General features: G+C 36.8%; 5 protein-coding genes and 2 long non-coding RNA genes across 7 annotated transcripts in view; 3 read left to right on the top strand and 4 right to left on the bottom strand.

Moving 5' to 3' along the window:
- LOC104805899 (glycine-rich domain-containing protein 1) overlaps positions 1 to 520 on the top strand; it is a 4,451-nt gene extending 3,931 nt beyond the window's left edge. Inside the window, exon 10 of the mRNA XM_010530605.2 lies at positions 3 to 520. Within this exon, the coding sequence (XP_010528907.1) occupies positions 3 to 396 (394 nt within the window). The 3' untranslated portion in view covers positions 397 to 520. The remainder of the gene's footprint in view (positions 1 to 2) is intronic.
- A 586-nt stretch (positions 521 to 1,106) lies between these two features.
- Positions 1,107 to 2,997, top strand: LOC104805898 (protein PIN-LIKES 2). Its single transcript, XM_010530604.2, has 2 exons — positions 1,107 to 1,305; positions 1,515 to 2,997. Exon 2 carries the CDS (start codon positions 1,536 to 1,538, stop codon positions 2,865 to 2,867), a length of 1,332 nt encoding a protein of 443 aa, XP_010528906.1. The 5' UTR covers positions 1,107 to 1,305; positions 1,515 to 1,535; the 3' UTR covers positions 2,868 to 2,997.
- Positions 2,998 to 4,778: 1,781 nt separating this feature from the next.
- Positions 4,779 to 5,315, bottom strand: LOC104805897. Its single transcript, XR_770571.1, has 2 exons — positions 5,242 to 5,315; positions 4,779 to 5,073 (listed from the first exon to the last, which is right to left on the bottom strand). It is a non-coding gene; the product is annotated as an uncharacterized LOC104805897 (long non-coding RNA).
- A 1,393-nt stretch (positions 5,316 to 6,708) lies between these two features.
- LOC104805896 lies at positions 6,709 to 7,417 on the bottom strand. Its single transcript, XR_770570.2, has 2 exons — positions 7,197 to 7,417; positions 6,709 to 7,036 (listed from the first exon to the last, which is right to left on the bottom strand). It is a non-coding gene; the product is annotated as an uncharacterized LOC104805896 (long non-coding RNA).
- A 604-nt stretch (positions 7,418 to 8,021) lies between these two features.
- LOC104805895 (60S ribosomal protein L18-2) lies at positions 8,022 to 9,827 on the bottom strand. The gene is made up of 5 exons (XM_010530602.1): positions 9,752 to 9,827; positions 9,540 to 9,629; positions 9,015 to 9,143; positions 8,648 to 8,830; positions 8,022 to 8,378 (listed from the first exon to the last, which is right to left on the bottom strand). Exons 1-5 carry the CDS (start codon positions 9,752 to 9,754, stop codon positions 8,220 to 8,222), a joined length of 564 nt encoding a protein of 187 aa, XP_010528904.1. The 5' UTR covers positions 9,755 to 9,827; the 3' UTR covers positions 8,022 to 8,219.
- A 412-nt stretch (positions 9,828 to 10,239) lies between these two features.
- On the bottom strand, positions 10,240 to 13,590 carry LOC104805894 (malignant T-cell-amplified sequence 1 homolog). The gene is made up of 8 exons (XM_010530601.1): positions 13,449 to 13,590; positions 12,299 to 12,380; positions 12,130 to 12,197; positions 11,946 to 12,043; positions 11,438 to 11,574; positions 11,272 to 11,339; positions 10,906 to 10,969; positions 10,240 to 10,496 (listed from the first exon to the last, which is right to left on the bottom strand). The coding sequence occupies exons 1-8, from the start codon at positions 13,457 to 13,459 to the stop codon at positions 10,479 to 10,481; spliced, it is 546 nt and encodes a 181-aa protein (XP_010528903.1). The 5' UTR covers positions 13,460 to 13,590; the 3' UTR covers positions 10,240 to 10,478.
- Positions 13,591 to 14,378: 788 nt separating this feature from the next.
- The window catches only part of LOC104806005 (bidirectional sugar transporter SWEET16-like), a 2,211-nt gene continuing 1,630 nt past the window's right edge, over positions 14,379 to 14,959 (top strand). Inside the window, exons 1-3 of the mRNA XM_019201527.1 lie at positions 14,379 to 14,474; positions 14,581 to 14,617; positions 14,702 to 14,915. Coding sequence (XP_019057072.1) covers positions 14,441 to 14,474; positions 14,581 to 14,617; positions 14,702 to 14,915 — 285 coding nt within the window. The 5' untranslated portion in view covers positions 14,379 to 14,440. The remainder of the gene's footprint in view (positions 14,475 to 14,580; positions 14,618 to 14,701; positions 14,916 to 14,959) is intronic.

Genomic DNA, 14,959 nt, shown 5'->3' with positions numbered 1-14,959 from the left:
AGGTCAACGAAAGAAAACCAAACCGGAAGAGCGACCGCTCTGGTCGATTGGAAGCGCCAAGCGGCGGAATTTTCGCCCGAGGAAGACTCGGTTTTCATATTGATGTTATCGGTTTCGATCCTCAGAAGTGTAACCGAGAAGAGAAGAGAAGATGTGGGTAAATTATTGGTACGGAGGCGGATAACCGAAGCTAGAACCGGTGAACGAGATTGGGGATCGGTTATAATCGACGGTTCATCTTCTGCTTCATCTTCTCCCTTTGTGGAACCGTGGTACCGGAATGCCGGTAAGGTTCTGGCGACGGAGGAGAGAAATCCGGCGACTAGATATCCGGTGATGACCTACTCTAATGTGGACGGTGGCGATAGTTTGTACAAGCACGTAATATTCGGGTGAGATTTGGTGAATCTCGTACCGGATTTGGAATGTATGATTGTATTTCTTAACCAAACTCCTAAAAAGATTATAGTAATTTATATTGAAATCGAGATTTCCTTCGAATGAAGGAGAAATTTTTTCACATGAACTGAAATGATTTTTTCAAAAACTAATAAATTCGAATTTGAAATCGAAATTCAGCTTAAATGAACCGAACCGGTGTAGCCAATATATGTTCAGATAATGAAACGGTAACGGTGGATTTTGGTCAGGATTTGCTAATTTAGTTAATAACCAAATCATCTAACCGAATGAATCTGTATTAACATATACGATTTTTCTATAAAATAATCATATCTAAATCGAATAAAAAAATAATCTAAAATTCGATTTTTTTTTAAAAAAGAAATATGACTAGTTTTATGAATAAATACCAAGACTGAAAACGAACCAAAATAATAACTAACCTAATCAAACGGAATTCGAATTTTTCTAAAAAGAAAAACAACCGAATTCGAATATAAGAACACCCAAGACCAGCCGACTGATACGGCCCATTTTAGTTGGGCCCATATAAGGCTGAAGTGGAATATAAATCCCATCTTAATGGGCCCAAACTAGAGCAAAAACATAGGTCTATGGCAGAACAGAAAATATACTAACTTAACAAGGGCATTTAGTCACTTTAGTTAGCTTAGCGGACCCTTCGATGGTACCGAAGTCTCTAATCCTAGGGTTCGGGTTCCACTATTCAGACAACCACGGCTCAAACACCTGAGTCTTCTCTTATCCTAAAATCATCTCTCTCTCTCTCTCTCTCTCTCTCTCTCTCTCTCTGAAAAACAAAAGGAAATTGGGATCGTGGGTCAAAATAAGGAAAGAAATTGGGATCGCACAGAGTTCTTCTCTGAAACCTTGATCTAATTTGTAAGTGGTTTCGAGGATTTTATCTGTGCGTAAATTGAAATCAAATATCTTAATGTTTTGTTTTCCCAGTAGAAATGTGCTCTTATGAATTTTGGATGTAATCTCTTTTGATCTCCGAGTAACAATTGCTCTTGCAATTCGAAATGGCCGAAAAGCTGTTTTCTGTTGCGTTGACTTTTTAACATCACAGTCTCTGTGTTGGTTCTCAGGTTGGCATTACAGAGCAGAAGATGTCGAGTGGTGTTAAGTCAAGAGGCGAGGATCTCCTCAGTGGTGTGTTGCCATTGATGAAACTCATCTCACTCACACTCTTCGGTCTGATTCTTGCACACCCCAAGACCCAAATTGTTCCAAGAGCCACGTTTAGGCTTCTGAGCAAGCTCGTCTTTGTCTTGTTCCTGCCTTGCCTTATCTTCACTGAACTCGGAGAAAGCATTACCTTAGAGAACTTCGTTCGCTGGTGGTTCATCCCTGTCAATGTCCTAATCAGTACTGCAATCGGGTTCTTGGTCGGGTACCTGGTTGTCATCATTTGCCATCCACCGCCAGAGTTCAACAGATTCACTGTCATCATGACCGCCTTCGGGAACACCGGGAATCTCCTGCTAGCTATTGTTAGTTCCGTGTGTCACACGAAACACAACCCTTTCGGACCTGATTGCCACTCGAGAGGGGTATCTTATGTCTCATTCGCCCAGTGGGTGGCTGTGATTTTGGTGTATACCGCTGTTTATCATATGATGGAGCCACCGATGGAGTATTACGAGATTGTTGAGGATGGAACGGAGATGGAGGAACAAGACTTAACTGCCGATGTTAGTCGGCCTCTTCTGGTGGAAGCTGAATGGCCAGGTATCGAGGAAACCGAGACTGAACACTGTAAAACTCCGTTCATCGCCAGGGTCTTCAACAGCATATCCGGTTTGTCAAACAGTTCTCTGCCCGAATTCGAGCACTCGGGTGAAACTGGAGGGAACAGTAACAGTCCCATGTCTCTTCAGTGCTTGGCCGAGCCGAGTGTTGTTAGAAGGATAAGGATCGTAGCTGAACAAACTCCGGTTAAACACATACTACAACCTCCGACCATCGCATCTCTCTTGGCAATAATTGTGGGATTGGTGCCACAGTTAAAAGCTGTTGCCTTTGGGTACGACGCCCCGTTATCTTTCCTTACTGACAGTTTGGAGATAATGGCGGCAGCAATGGTTCCATCTGTCATGCTCGTTCTCGGGGGAATGCTCTCGGAGGGGCCAAAGGAATCGACGTTAGGGTTGAGAACAACGATCGGGATAATCGTGGCGAGGCTATTGGTGCTTCCCTTGGTCGGGATCGGGGTAGTGATGGCTGCCGACAAGCTGAACCTAATAACCGGTTCGGACAGGATGTTCAAGTTTGTGTTGCTGTTGCAGTATTCGACTCCGAGTGCCATATTGCTGGGCGCGATCGCCAGTCTGAGAGGCTACGCAGTGAGGGAGGCCTCGGCTCTCCTCTTCTGGCAACATGTGTTTGCCTTGTTTTCTCTCACCTTGTACATTGTCGTTTACTTCAAACTGATTCCTTGAGTGCCAAGGTACGCTGTTTTACACGTTGTCTATGGAAGCTACTTGAAAATCATTGCTTGTGTTCCAAGGTATATGTGTACATATATACCTGAAGTATGTATATTTCATTATTAATCTTATCAACATTCAATTTGGACCAACTCCTATTGCACATAGATTCTGCACACACTCAATTGCGCATTAACTATAAGATTCGAAGAAAGAATCAAATTTCACATACACAAAGTACCTTGAATAATTTCGTTTGAAATATATATATATATATATTCAACTGTTTTACAGAGTCTAACCAAGAAAAGTAAAATCAGTTCATTTTACTTCTGGACCGGATTTGACTCGTTACGGTCATTTGAATTTGGGCTTTAAATAAGGCCTCAGAAGTCCAATGATATGCCGATCATTCCCATTTCAATGGACCTGAGGCCCAATAAATAGACCCAACATAACAAGGGTAATTTTGTCATTTCACTAGTAGCCCACCCTTCTATATAACTGAAATCTCGGGGATTTAGGGTTTCAGGGTTCCATCTCCAGTCATAAACGCCGGAAACTCCTCTCTCTTGTCCTAACCTGTGTTCCTCTTTCTTCCTTTTCTTTTTGTTTTTTCTCGCGCAGAGTTCTTCTTCGGAACCTTGATCGAATTAGTGAGTGGTTTCGAGGATTTTATGTGTGCGTAAATTGAAATGAAGTAAGATCCTTTCTGCTTGAGCCTTCTCTCTTTGGTTTTCCAGTAGAGATGTGCTCCAATGTTATTGGATTACATTTTGTTTCTCTTTCAGAAGTCTATGCGCCTGTCGGTGAATAATTTACCCTTTTTCCTTTTGTTTTCGTTTGTAATTTCTTGCAATCTTCGAATTAGAATGCTCCTTGAATTTATCTGTTTTTGGAATAAACCATATCGTACCGGCCGGTTTGCAAAACGAGAGAACTCGTGGTTTGGAACCAAACCAATCAAATCTTTGCCATAATACTAATAGAGATGCCAGAAATTGAGGAATGAGTTTAGTCAAAGCTGTCGGAGATTGATTCTGCGGGTGACAGATCTAAGAATCTACTTTCTAACTAAAAATCCCCAACTAATCAGACTCTAATTTCTAAATTTTTTTTCAAATATAGTTTATTGAGTTAACATCGAAATCTAATTTCTTGTTTTAATATCATATTATATCTAAATTAGAATAATTCATGAATTGTAATATGTATATAAAATGATATTAAAATATTATATATATATATATATCAATTATTGTAATTCAATCAGGTTGGGGCCGAGGGTTTTGGACTTGGGATTGGGCCGATCCGATATTTTAGGCCTATATAACTAAGTCTAAAACCTAATTATACAGATTTTGGGTTCGGTCTGTCCGCTCAAATTTTCTTGTAAATTTATTTGTTATGAAGAATTTTTTTTAAAAAAATATTATGTTTTCAGTCTGATCCGAATTGGGCCCAGCACCCGATTGGAGCCCAATCCGAAAGCCCAACTTTTTGGCTGAACGCTTTAGTCCCTTAATTCGTTATTTTTTAGATTGTGCTATCCCGTACTTCGGGTCCTGGACCTAAATTGACATCTTATATGAATATGATATAAAATATATTTTATATCTTGTATTTGAGTTAAACAGTAACTTCTTAGACAACGAACCGACCTTTTTTTTAATTTTATTCAGGAGTTAAATGAATTAGGTTATATCTGACTATTTTTATCTCGTTAAAAATAATTGACTGTACTAATATAGTGTGGATATTGGTCCGGACAAACAATCCATTTTACACCCGATCTTTAACTATATTGCCTAGAAGGGTATATCCGGAAATTCATCTTTAAGATGGAATATGAATAATTCATATTATATGATAAGCTATTTATATTTAGTTGTTTACGATAAGCTAATAAAGACGATTAAGATGTTCCTCGCAAATTTGTTACATATCAACGAGTTTTATTGAAAGCGTCAAAAACAGGTACATACGGCGAATCAACCGCACTGGCACTTATCATCGGAGACTGAAATAACAGATTTACCCTTACTCTTACAGGACACGACGCATTGAGACAGCTGGGTGCCGTGGAGGGTAAAAGCGTCTTTTTCGGAATACGGGAGGCAGACACATGCACCGAAGAAACAGATCTTGAGGGTCGGACATTTTATGAATTGGCAATCTTCGTTCTTGGTGCACGACACTGCCTCTGAAATTGGAACACCTTAAAAAAAACAATTGACATATTTAATTTCCCCTATATATATATTGTGAATTAAGTTCGCATTACGGAATTTCTAGAGATTAAATCAAAATCATTTAAAAAACAGCTTATATATAAAATGTTTTCATGGAATATTTTTTGTGAATTATACAGTGAAAGGAGACTTACATGAGGCAACGATGAGGCAGAGAACCGCAAGAAAAGTTTTGTTTGAATTCATGGTTTCCTTTCCTAGAGAAAGATGTTTTTCTTGATAGGTTAATGGACTCCGTGGATGGGTGTGTCTGATTTATATAATGTAAGAACACAAAATATAAAAATAATATTGTTAGAAACAATTGAATGCAGACGTGAATCATTAAATAAATTTTGTTGGATTTGGATATTTAATGTTTTACATATAGAAAGTCCATAGATGGAAATTATTAAAAAAAAAGTCCATAGATGGAAATAAAACAATATCTAAATTTGGATATTTAATGTTTTACATATAGAAAGTCCATAGATGGAAATTATTAAAAAAAAAGTCCATAGATGGAAATAAAACAATATCTAAACATTGATATCAATTAATGATTAATTTGGATTTGTATATTCCATGAAAGATTAATTTAGAAATTATTCAAATTTAAAACTTATCATCTTAAATAAAAAAAATATTATATTCGAACCTAAAATTTTGTAAAATTTTGGTCCTAAGGTTTCGAAAGAAACCTTATTTCAACTCGTCGAAATCGTTAAAACGTTTCTAGGATTTTAATAGTTTCATTTATTTTTTCTAAGAAAAAGATATTATATATATACATATGTTGAAATTGATATGTTACCACTGTACTGTTTTTGTCTTATGGTGTTAGATTAAATAGAGGTGTCAATAGGGCCAGCTTGATTTTTTCGGATCTATATAGTTAAATTTGAAACCCGACCCTATATATTTCAGACTCGGATTGGTCGGTTCGGACCGTCCTGCGTAATTTCATTTGTAAATGTTATTTTTATTTATTTATTTTGTAAAATATCATATTCGGATCAGTACGAATCTAGTCTGAAGCCTGATTCGCCGATAAAATCCAATTTTTTCGGATAAAAAAAATGTAGATTCGAAGTTCGCTAATTTTCGGGATGAGTCGGACCGAGTTTCGATACTCAGATTTAAATTGGCACCTCTAAAAATAAAAATAGGTATAGAGTGGGTGATATAGCATCCATTTTTTTTTCACATACTACAACTTTTAGTTTTTATATATTTTATCAGATTTAGATAATTTAATTGTTTGTATTATATTGTATTTGAGTTGAAATATAATTATTTTAAGGTAATATAAATTCTAAATGAAAGTATTTTTACATCGTATTTGTTTTCAATTTTACGAGTCGGTTCATTTGACTCAAACATTAGAAGAGTTGGATTAAAATTTACTACTTTTAATTGGTAAAAAAAATAATAATTGATCGCAACTCTAGTTCAACGAACTCAGTATTCAGTAATACAGATTAATTTCATCCGAATAAAGTCGTTTTATACCGTTATATATATCAACTAGAATATACTTATAAGAGCAATATATATGTGGATGGTTATCTATGGAGATTCATCTTTATATTTAGTTATTTAAGATAAGCTAACAAAACATAAAAGATAATTAACTTAATTCATTTACTTGTCGCAAATTAATCACATTCAACGAGTTTTATTGAAAGCTTCAAACATAAATAATTATGGTGAATCAACCGCACTGGCACTTATCACCGGCGACGGAAATGACGGATTTGCCCATACTCTTGCAGGAGAGGACGCATCGAGACAGCCGGGTTCCGTGGAGGGTAAAAGGGTCTTTTTCGGGAAGCGGTTGGCAGACACACGTACCAAAGAGACACATCTTGAGGGTCGGGGTCGGACATTCCATGTATTGACAATCTTCATGGCCTTTGCACGACGACACCGCCTCTGAAATAGAACCACCTTCCCAAAAAAAAAATAAAAATGCAATTGACATATTTATTTTTTCCGTGTATACATATAAGTTCCCATTAGCGAATAAATCAAAATTATAAAAAAATATATTATATATAAAATGTTTTCACGGAACATGTTTGTGAATTAGGCAACGAAATAGACTTACATGAGACAACGATGAGGACAAAAACCACGATAAATTTTTTGTTTGAATTCATGGTTTCTGTGTAGCAAATTTCCAAGGACAAGATGTTTTCTTGATAGGCTAAGAATATGATTTATATAATGTAAGAACCCACCATTTACAAATAATATTGTTAGAAAAAAAAATTGGTGTACACATTAATCATGAAATGAATTTTTTGGATTTGGATATTTAGGTGTTTATGTAGAAAGTTCATAGGTGGAAATAGACAATATCTAAACATTAATTTAGATTTGGATATTCCATCAAAATAATTTATAACATCGTCACATTAAAAAGCACACAATCTTAAATAATAATAAAAATATTGGATTCGCACCTAAACTTTTGTAAAAAAATATATAATCTTATACTTTATATTTCGCTGTAGATGTTTGTGATATAGATGAATAAATAATTGATATAGACCCGTCTTGATATACTCTTTGCTATTTACGAACTCTTACATACACTTTGACATAGAACCGTCTTCATATACACTTTGGCTGATGGCTGGAGATTCTCCCTTGAACATGATAAATGAACAGTAATGTTTAAAAGTAAATAAATATCCTAACCATACCCTAACATAAAAAACTTACAAAACCAAAACATTATTAAAAAAATATATATTTTTTTTAATAAAAACCGAAATCGAACCAATCGAATATTATACAATAATCAATCGGCACACATCATTTTGGTGTCGTTCCAAAATTTTTCGGTACGGTCAACTTGGGATTTTTCTGTCTCTAGACTCTCTGAATGGTGATGTGTAAATCTAAACCAGAGAAAACATTAAGTGGATGAACCAAAACCCTAACCGGTATTGACCCGGTTTAGCTCGAACACAAAATAGGCTAATGCCAAGAATGAGTAATCGACAAAGATGTAAAGAATTGAGCGATGCATTGTCCACAAACAGAGCACACCCCAAAACTAGATGGTCCGACAAAACTTTGAGTTCTGCAATAGGGGAAAAAAATAAGGCGAAGATATCAAATATTAAACCTTGAATCCACGACTGTTTCTGCGTCCTCTGGCCCTCTCGAACTTTCTTCCCTTCGCACGGACATAAGGCTTGGTGTGGCTGTGCGGCACACCTGGAGCTGGACCAAAGTGTTTCACCGCTTCACGAGCATTCTTTGGCCCTCTAAGAAGAACCTGCATCGTCATTACCCAAATGAGAATCGTCAAAATGGTTTACTGAAATCCAAGATCAAACGCCAATCGATAAGAGGAATCTGTTAAGGCAAAACAGGTTCATTTTTTGGGCAGAATCAATGTTAATAAGACTGACTAACTCTCCCATCGCTAGCCATTGGAAGTAGTTGGTTACAACAATTCAAAGAGACAGCCCCATAGCAAGGAACGAGAAGTTTAAGGCTGATGCAAAAGCATAGAATGAAAGCCGATAAGTAAATACTATATACCGTGTTCTGGCCGAGGGGAGCTCGGAGAGCAAGCTGGTCAAATGTCAAACATTCTCCTCCAGCTTTCTCGATTCTTGCCCTGGCTGTCTCAGTGAACCTAAGTGCAGTGACCTTAAGTGCAGGGACCTCATACACTCTCAAGTCATCAGTCACGGTTCCAACTATTACAGCAACTTTGTCCTCCTGCAAAATCAAAACCACCATAAGTAACCAACATAGTCACCACCAAAAGCTGCAAATGCCAAGATGTAGATGATCTAATGCATACAATAATGATGACCTTATCATCTCCTTACATATTAAATAAAAGTATGAGCAAGTCATTGATTTACACAATTTATTGCACAGATACATGTAATGTCTGTACCTTCCCCTGCATGAAGCGGACAAGCCTCGAGAGAGAAATTGGGGCCTTGTTCACTTTACTCATGAAGAGCCGCTTTAGAATCACAGCATTGAAACTGCTGCCGGTCCTCCTTACCAAAAACCGGTAAAGCTGCAACATTTCCAAGGATTAGTCAGAAACCAAATCAGCATATTCTATGATCCATAATCTCTACCCAAACCAACCATCTCTCAACAATTCTTAGAGGAACCTGGTCAATCAGAATCTAAGAGTTGGTTCGACAATTGAAGAGACAATGTTTTATTACACACTGGTTAACAAAAAGAAGTCAACTTTACAACAAGCCACGTTCATAGAAAGTTTTAACTGAAGCTCCCAAGATGAATTAACAAGAACAGCGTTCAGATCATCCAATACAAAATGCTAAGAATTGAAATGTCAATGAATTTCCAATAGAAAAGTTAATTATCTCCACACATCACTTCCTAGCTAATCCCTGTATTTCAATCAACTCTACGAGTTTTCCAGAATTTTTATTTCGTTTACCTTGACAAGAAGCTTGAGATAAACATCATCAGATTTCGGAGCAACCCTTTTGGTCTTCTTGCTCTTACCTCCTGCAATCAAATCGATCCCCTAAAACAGGAGACACCGATGAATCAAAAAATCAATCGACAAAACTTTAAATCGGAACCAAGAAAAACTACAAATAGTGAAGCACCAAAATCAAGAGAACGGAAAAAGAGCATGAATCTAACCATTTTTCTGAAGAATTGGATCGGGAAACCTCGCCCGTTGCTCGTTTCTAAAGCTCGGGGAAATGCGAGCTAGGGTTTCGAAGTGCGACTTTATACCGTCAAGAAATTAGGGCGATAAGTAGTGCATCGTGTTGGGCCCTAACTTGAAGGCCCATTAAAATGCTCAAAAAGGGCAGACCAAGTTTTCTTATGATTTTTTTAGTAATAAAAAAACTATTTGTCAAATTATGCATGCTCCCTCGTGATATTGATTGATATTATTTTATAGCATATTAATTTGAACCTAGCCATTTTATGTCGGGGCGGATTCTTAACGTTCATTGTTTCATGGAAAACATTTGCATTTCTAATTTTTGTATAGCAAGGAAAAAAATTGTTTATACATGTCTAGAATTATAATAACAGAAATTTATGATGGCCGATTATAATAAATTACAAAAAGAAATGATATAAACAAGAATACCCTTAACGCACTAGAAACTCACAAATGATATAAATGTAATTTTCAATTTTCAAATTTATTAGTTTAATTTAACTTGTCTATTTGTGGAGAGATTACAGTTAGGTTAATGTAACATTCCAAAAAAGAGACGCAACAAAAAAATAATTGAAGCAAAGTTGCGTGCGTGGGAAGAGGAGAGACAAAAGAAGCTTCGTGAAAACAGAACAGAGAGAAGAACATAAAAAAGATTCACAAAAGGAGTCTCTTCGGTCCCCCAAAGACAACTCAATCTAGCCGTTCCATCTGCAGAGACAAAAAGATAGATCGAAGCCACAACATTTCCATCATGATATGGACAATATCTACGTAAAAAAGGATTTATCGCTAGTGGGCACGGGGCACGGATCGGATATCTTGATTTCTTCCTAAATATTCAAGATCCAATCCTGGTCCGGATTCGAAATCCGGGTTGTAGCATGTATTCTAAGAAATTCGAGCATCTCAAATCTGTTGTATCAAAACTGGTTCTGCAATGGAATTTGCGGTTTTTGACTAAGAGATGCAATGATATACAATCCTAGTAGAAGGCGATTTACCGGCAAATGGGTCCAAATTCCAAAATCGAGTGCAGACCATGTTACTAAAGCCCTTCATTCTGCTATGGGCACTTTATCTATGACTATAGAAAAAAGGACGAGAAAAGGTTTAGTACCTTCCACAAACCGTCATTGAGGTAATGCATGTTGTCAACTCCAATTCCCTTGTTAATACTCTTTCTGTGAAACCAAGAGATCAAAACCAGAAAACTTTGAGAGAAACAGATTCAATGCTAAGAGAAAGTTTAGACTTTGTGTAGAGAAAGAGTCCAAATCCAATATAGCTAAAGATATGAGACCAAATCTTGATTCGTCCATCTCCATTAAATGTTGAAACACTGTGGGAAGGTGAATTTTTTTTTCCAAGTGATCAAAGCAGGGTAGCTTTAAGAGGACATTAGACGGAAGTTGGAGAACTCTTAATCCAAAGAGCTGTCAAACTCATGCAATTTCTCAGATTTGTTGATTTTTTTTTTACTTACATGTCCTTGGCTGACATTTTAGTGAAGCCAATGGCAAGAGCGTGTTGCTTTCCTTCTGCATATACGGCCTGAAAGAGGAAGAAAGAATTCACTGTTTCAGAAAGTAGAAACAGAAGGGTCAAGAAGAGAAACGGAGTCCCAAAGTATGGTCAGGCGGAGTTAATACCACGGGACGCTCTGCCTCGACTTGTTCATCCATAATACCTCCAGGGGATGTAAGACCAGGACACATGATGTTTGCACCAGAGAGAACAAACTTTATGGCTCCTCTGTCAACTTGAAACCTCTTCATTATATTCGGGTCTGCAAAATTCAACATTCAAAATCGACCAAATCAACGTGCACCACCGCTACAAGGGATGTAACATGTCTTTGAAACATCTTTCACTCTGCCGGCAATGCGGAATTCCCGGACTCGGAGAACTAGCAGATGTCTTGCAGTGTTTAAAAAAACATCATGGGAACTACATTGACATGCAACCTTTTCGTTACATTAGGGTCTGTGGAAGCCCAAGAGACAAAACACGAAATGTGCCAAATTAATGTCCATGGGTAGCCAAAAACATCCGCATCAATCTATATGTTCTGTTAAAATATGTAATAGTTCAAAGGAACATACTGTCTCAAAAAATAATACTTGAAAATGGGCAATGCAAAAGGAAGAGATACTTTACATTGATGAAGAAGACGCAGGGTTGGCATATATGGCCCATCGCGGATACAGAAGAAGAGTGGGACATTGTTGATAACCACTAGACTCAAATGGTTTGGGCTGCACCACAATACTCGGGAAAATCAGAATAGCCTCAAAACTGAAGAAAACGTTCAAACTCTAAAATGGACTATGGGTCTACGAACCACTTGACGACTATAAGAGGAGCCTTCTTGGGTAATAGATCATCCAAAACTGGTTCAAGCTCAGGGTACTGCAACATTCACATGAACAGTGCTATGTTTGGATGGTAAGGAAACAAAATTCTCGGAATTTCAAACTTATAGAAATAAGAATGAAAAACAGTAGTCGTACCTCATCTTGAATACTCTGTCGGATCTTACGTTGAACAGATGCTTTCACTTGGTTCTGTGATGAAACTTCCTCGGACGAAAACCTGAGTAGAATATAGATTACGCTATAAAAAGATCCCAACTGGCATAGAAAATAGATATAAAAAAGGACAGCAATATGCAAAAAACCGTATTGGCTAGATCAAAACCGGCTCAAAAGAATCAAATGGATTTTCTTTCAGACTGAACAAGGAAAATTAAGCCAATAAAACCAAAAACAACTCTCCATTATGGACCAGAACTCTTTGGTTAGAATTTCTAAATCAGAGACCAGCATTAAGATTGTTCTCAGGATGCCACTGAACTCCAAACAAAGCCATTCATAACCTAAAAATCTCAAGATATTTCCTTTTTTGGGAATTCAAAAACCTTTTATCCTGAAGAAAATAAAACGAATATGCAACTGTGCCACGGGGATTGTTCTAAAAAATCGTATCAGACACATGTAATCCGACAGACAAGTGTCTCTAAACCGAAGCTTAAACCAATGTCCTCAGCAACCTTCAAATGAACACTTTGTACTGACAACTACGTCACCAGAATTGCTTCTTTAAAAGGTACCCAAAATCTTAGTCACAAACTAACGTCCCCATCAAAATCAGAAGCCAATGAGACTATTCTACACAATCAGTTCAGAGAGATACGTACTCTCAGACGTAAAACACGATTTCCTAATGGGTAGAATACAATCAAAATCAAATCCAATTATCTGATTTCAGTAAGATTCTGCGCTAGAGACACTAAGACATCCTGACGCACACTTAAGAGACACAATGCCTAACACTGCAGGGCCTGTAAGAAACCCTAATGCTTAGATTCTGCAGTGTCCCAATCAAAAACATTCATTTTCTGTTCAATCCAACATGGAACTTGTAATTCACTTGGTTGAAGATTACAACGAAGGAAAATCAAAGAGCCCTAGTCCCTGCAACCAGATACACAAAAAGCAATTACATGCACTCCATGATGCGCTGAAGAAGACAGAATATAAACGGAGACACACAAAGAAGTCGAGATAAATACGAAAAGATCAAGCAGAAACACGAATTGAGTGAGAATCGAAGCGCAAACAAAAAAAGGCGACAGCAATAGAAATGGGCAAAGATTCGTACTTCTTGAACATGATCGAACGAAATCGGGAAATGGAGAAACGGGTCGGGTCGGGTCGGGATTCGCCGGGCAATCGGAATCGCCCAAGGAAATTACCAGACCCCTATGAAGCTACGGTTTTTCCACTCTTCAGTTTTGCGCTTTTGCTACTTAGTTCGTACAATCACACTAACACCGTCGCTTTATTTCATCGGAAACCATTTGTGAAAAGTCTATAACACCCTTAGCGAGAAAGATTGACACGTATACCACCCAACCCAAAGCGTGTGCGACACATGTACAAAGATGTGTGAATTTATTAATTTTAATCGGAGGAAAATTAAAATTTTGTGCGGAAAAAAAATGGAGAAAGTAAAAAACCATATCCAAATTTTTCGCCAGAATTTTGTCCGAATCCGAGCTTCATATAATTACTTGTATCAAATTATATAAAAATAAATAAATATAAAAATAATTAGAAATTTTGAAGAAAAATAATAAATTTCTAGATATAAATACGTTTAGTAAAAATGGATTATTATGATTAGAGCGTGAAATGAATATTTATTTATTTTTAATTAGAATATGAATGGAATTGAAATTCAAAGTCGATTACGAGAGAATCGTATAAAAGGAACTTTAATTTGGAGGGATGCAGTCAAACAGAGTTAAATAAGAAGCAAAAGAAAATACATTTAAATGTACCGTATTTATTTCTAATTATTTTGGCCATGCCAATGTCCCATGGAACATCGACCACATGAACAAAAAAGTCGTTGAACATGTAATAAATTGAAAACGACTCGATCCACTTGCTCGCTGTAAACGCATTTTCCAACAAAATAAATAAATATCCCAAGAAATTATATAAATTTAAATTTAAATATTATAAAACACACTTTTTATTATAATAATTATTATTATATATGGATATATAAATAAGTACTGAGAGAGAGAGAGAGGGACTTTCTCCCAGGCATCGTCTGCAGCTTGGGTGGATCATCTTCTCCTCGCCATGTTAAGTTTAGTCGTCTTGTTTGGATTACTAGGTATTATAGCTTTAATAATCATCCCTTAATCTCTCTTATTCTATCCTTAAACACGATTAAAACAGGGTTTGATTTGCTTTGTGTAATTTCTGGTTCCTTCTTGCAGGTAACTTAACAACAGGGCTTGTCTACATATCCCCACTGTGAGTAATCAGACATCTACAAACCCAATCTCCAATATATATTTTTTTTCCATATGAATTTGATGGTTTTGTGTTAAAATTCAGGAAGACGTTTTGGCATATAATTGAGAGAAGATCAACGGAAGAATTCGAGAGCTTGCCATATGTATGCAAGCTCCTAAATGCTTATCAATGGGTATATTATGGAGTAATAAAGCCGAACAGTGTTCTTGTGGCGACTGTCAATGGTTTCGGTGCTGTCTGTGAGATCATCTTTCTCATCATTTTCCTCATCTTTGCCTCTTCCCCATCAAGAAGGGTAATAATCTCTTCACTGCATGAATATATATATATATATATATA

This window comes from Tarenaya hassleriana, unplaced genomic scaffold (genome assembly GCF_000463585.1).
Source record: "Tarenaya hassleriana unplaced genomic scaffold, ASM46358v1 Cleome11, whole genome shotgun sequence".
Taxonomy (NCBI): domain Eukaryota; kingdom Viridiplantae; phylum Streptophyta; class Magnoliopsida; order Brassicales; family Cleomaceae; genus Tarenaya; species Tarenaya hassleriana.
The sequence above is the reverse complement of the archived record's forward strand: the minus strand, read 5'-3'. Positions and strand labels throughout refer to the sequence as shown.

Bases quoted from the DNA above. Each gene is read 5' to 3' on its own strand.
- LOC104805898 (XM_010530604.2), top strand. From the start codon at position 1,536: ATGTCGAGTGGTGTTAAGTCAAGAGGCGAGGATCTCCTCAGTGGTGTG.
- LOC104805895 (XM_010530602.1), bottom strand. The intron at 9,144-9,539 runs GTAAACGAAATA...GAAATGTTGCAG, and splicing joins ATCTCAAGCTTCTTGTCAAG to CTTTACCGGTTTTTGGTAAG. The intron at 8,379-8,647 runs GTATATAGTATT...ATGACGATGCAG, and splicing joins CTCCCCTCGGCCAGAACACG to GTTCTTCTTAGAGGGCCAAA.
- LOC104805894 (XM_010530601.1), bottom strand. The intron at 12,198-12,298 runs GTACGACTACTG...TGAATGTTGCAG, and splicing joins GACAGAGTATTCAAGATGAG to TACCCTGAGCTTGAACCAGT. The intron at 11,340-11,437 runs GTATTAACTCCG...TTCCTCTTTCAG, and splicing joins TCGAGGCAGAGCGTCCCGTG to GCCGTATATGCAGAAGGAAA.